General features: G+C 54.5%; 1 protein-coding gene across 1 annotated transcript; it reads right to left on the reverse strand.

Moving 5' to 3' along the window:
- Positions 1-232: 232 nt before the first annotated feature.
- Positions 233-811, reverse strand: LOC147979686 (uncharacterized). The gene has a single exon (XM_087515311.1). It carries the CDS (start codon positions 809-811, stop codon positions 233-235), a length of 579 nt encoding a protein of 192 aa, XP_087371437.1.
- Between the last annotated feature and the right edge of the window lie 421 nt (positions 812-1,232).

A 1,232-nucleotide genomic window follows, 5' to 3' on the forward strand; every position in this document is an offset into this window, starting at 1 on the left:
CTGGAAAAAACACTTCCATGATGAAGCCGGCTGCCAGAAGCCGGGCTATCTCTTCATCAACAATTCTTCTCTTTTCCTCTGACAGCCGACGGAGGGGTTGTTTGACTGGTTTGGCATCTTCTCTGACATGTAACTTGTGCTCGGCAAAATCCGTCGGAACACCCGGCATGTCCTTGGGATACCATGCGAAGATGTCTCGATTCTCATGGAGGAAATCGACGAGCTTGCTTTCCTATTTGCTATCAAGGTTGGCACCTGTGACAGCAAATCTCTCCGGGTGCTTAGGGTCCAAAGGCATCTTCTTTGTTTCTTTGGTCGGCTGGAAGGAGCCCTGGGTCTCTGACTCTTTGGGCTCTGGGGACATGTCCGGCTGCTTGCTCGTCATGGCCACCACCCTGTCCAGGAGTTTCTTCTCAGCAGCAATCACAAGGGACTCGGCCGGCCGGCTGCTGGCCGTGGCACAATCGGCCGACTTCTCATAGTCTCCAGATATCATGATAATGCCCTTGGTTCCTGGCATCTTAATCTTGAGGTAAGCATAGTGTTGCACCACCATGAACTTGGCCAGAGCCAGCCGGCCCAGGAGTACATGATAAGGGCTTTCGAGGTCCACCACCTCAAACCAAATTGCTTCGCGGTGGAAGTGATCCTTGTCTCCGAAGATGACATCTATCTTGACCTTGCCGATTGGTGAGCAGGACAGACCGGGCACAATACCATGGAAAACAGTCCAGCTGGGCTGGAGCTGCCTCTCTTTAATGCATACTTTTCCATGGTATCGCGTATAGAATGTTGATGTTGCTGCTGCCATCTATCAGAATTCAGGAGAAACGAGCAGCTCGCCTCTCTGTTGCAAGGGTGGCATCCAGCACCAGAGCATAAGCACCCGGAGAGGGCATCACCTCCGGGTGGTCAGCCCGGCTCCAGTTGATGGGCTTCTCAGACCAATGCATGAATTTAGGAGCACTTGAAGCAACGACGTTCACCTCCTGGTGCTACTGACGCCGGCTGCCCCGGTCATCCGCCACGCTAGTGAAGACGGTGTAAGCTCCATGCTCTTCAGGGTAGTCGTCTTGAACAGCGCGGATTGCTGGATGGGCCGCCGGCTATTGAGGAGGAGGCGGCGGTGAGCCAGCAGGCAGAGGAGGTAGAAACCCTTCGCCCTTGGAGATTCGGGTGAGCCAATGGCACTTCCGGGTGATGTGGTTGGATGGCTTCGCGCTGCTGTGGAA

This window comes from Triticum urartu, chromosome 3A (genome assembly GCF_056163025.1).
Source record: "Triticum urartu cultivar PI428250 chromosome 3A, HENAU_Tu73, whole genome shotgun sequence".
NCBI lineage: Eukaryota > Viridiplantae > Streptophyta > Magnoliopsida > Poales > Poaceae > Triticum > Triticum urartu.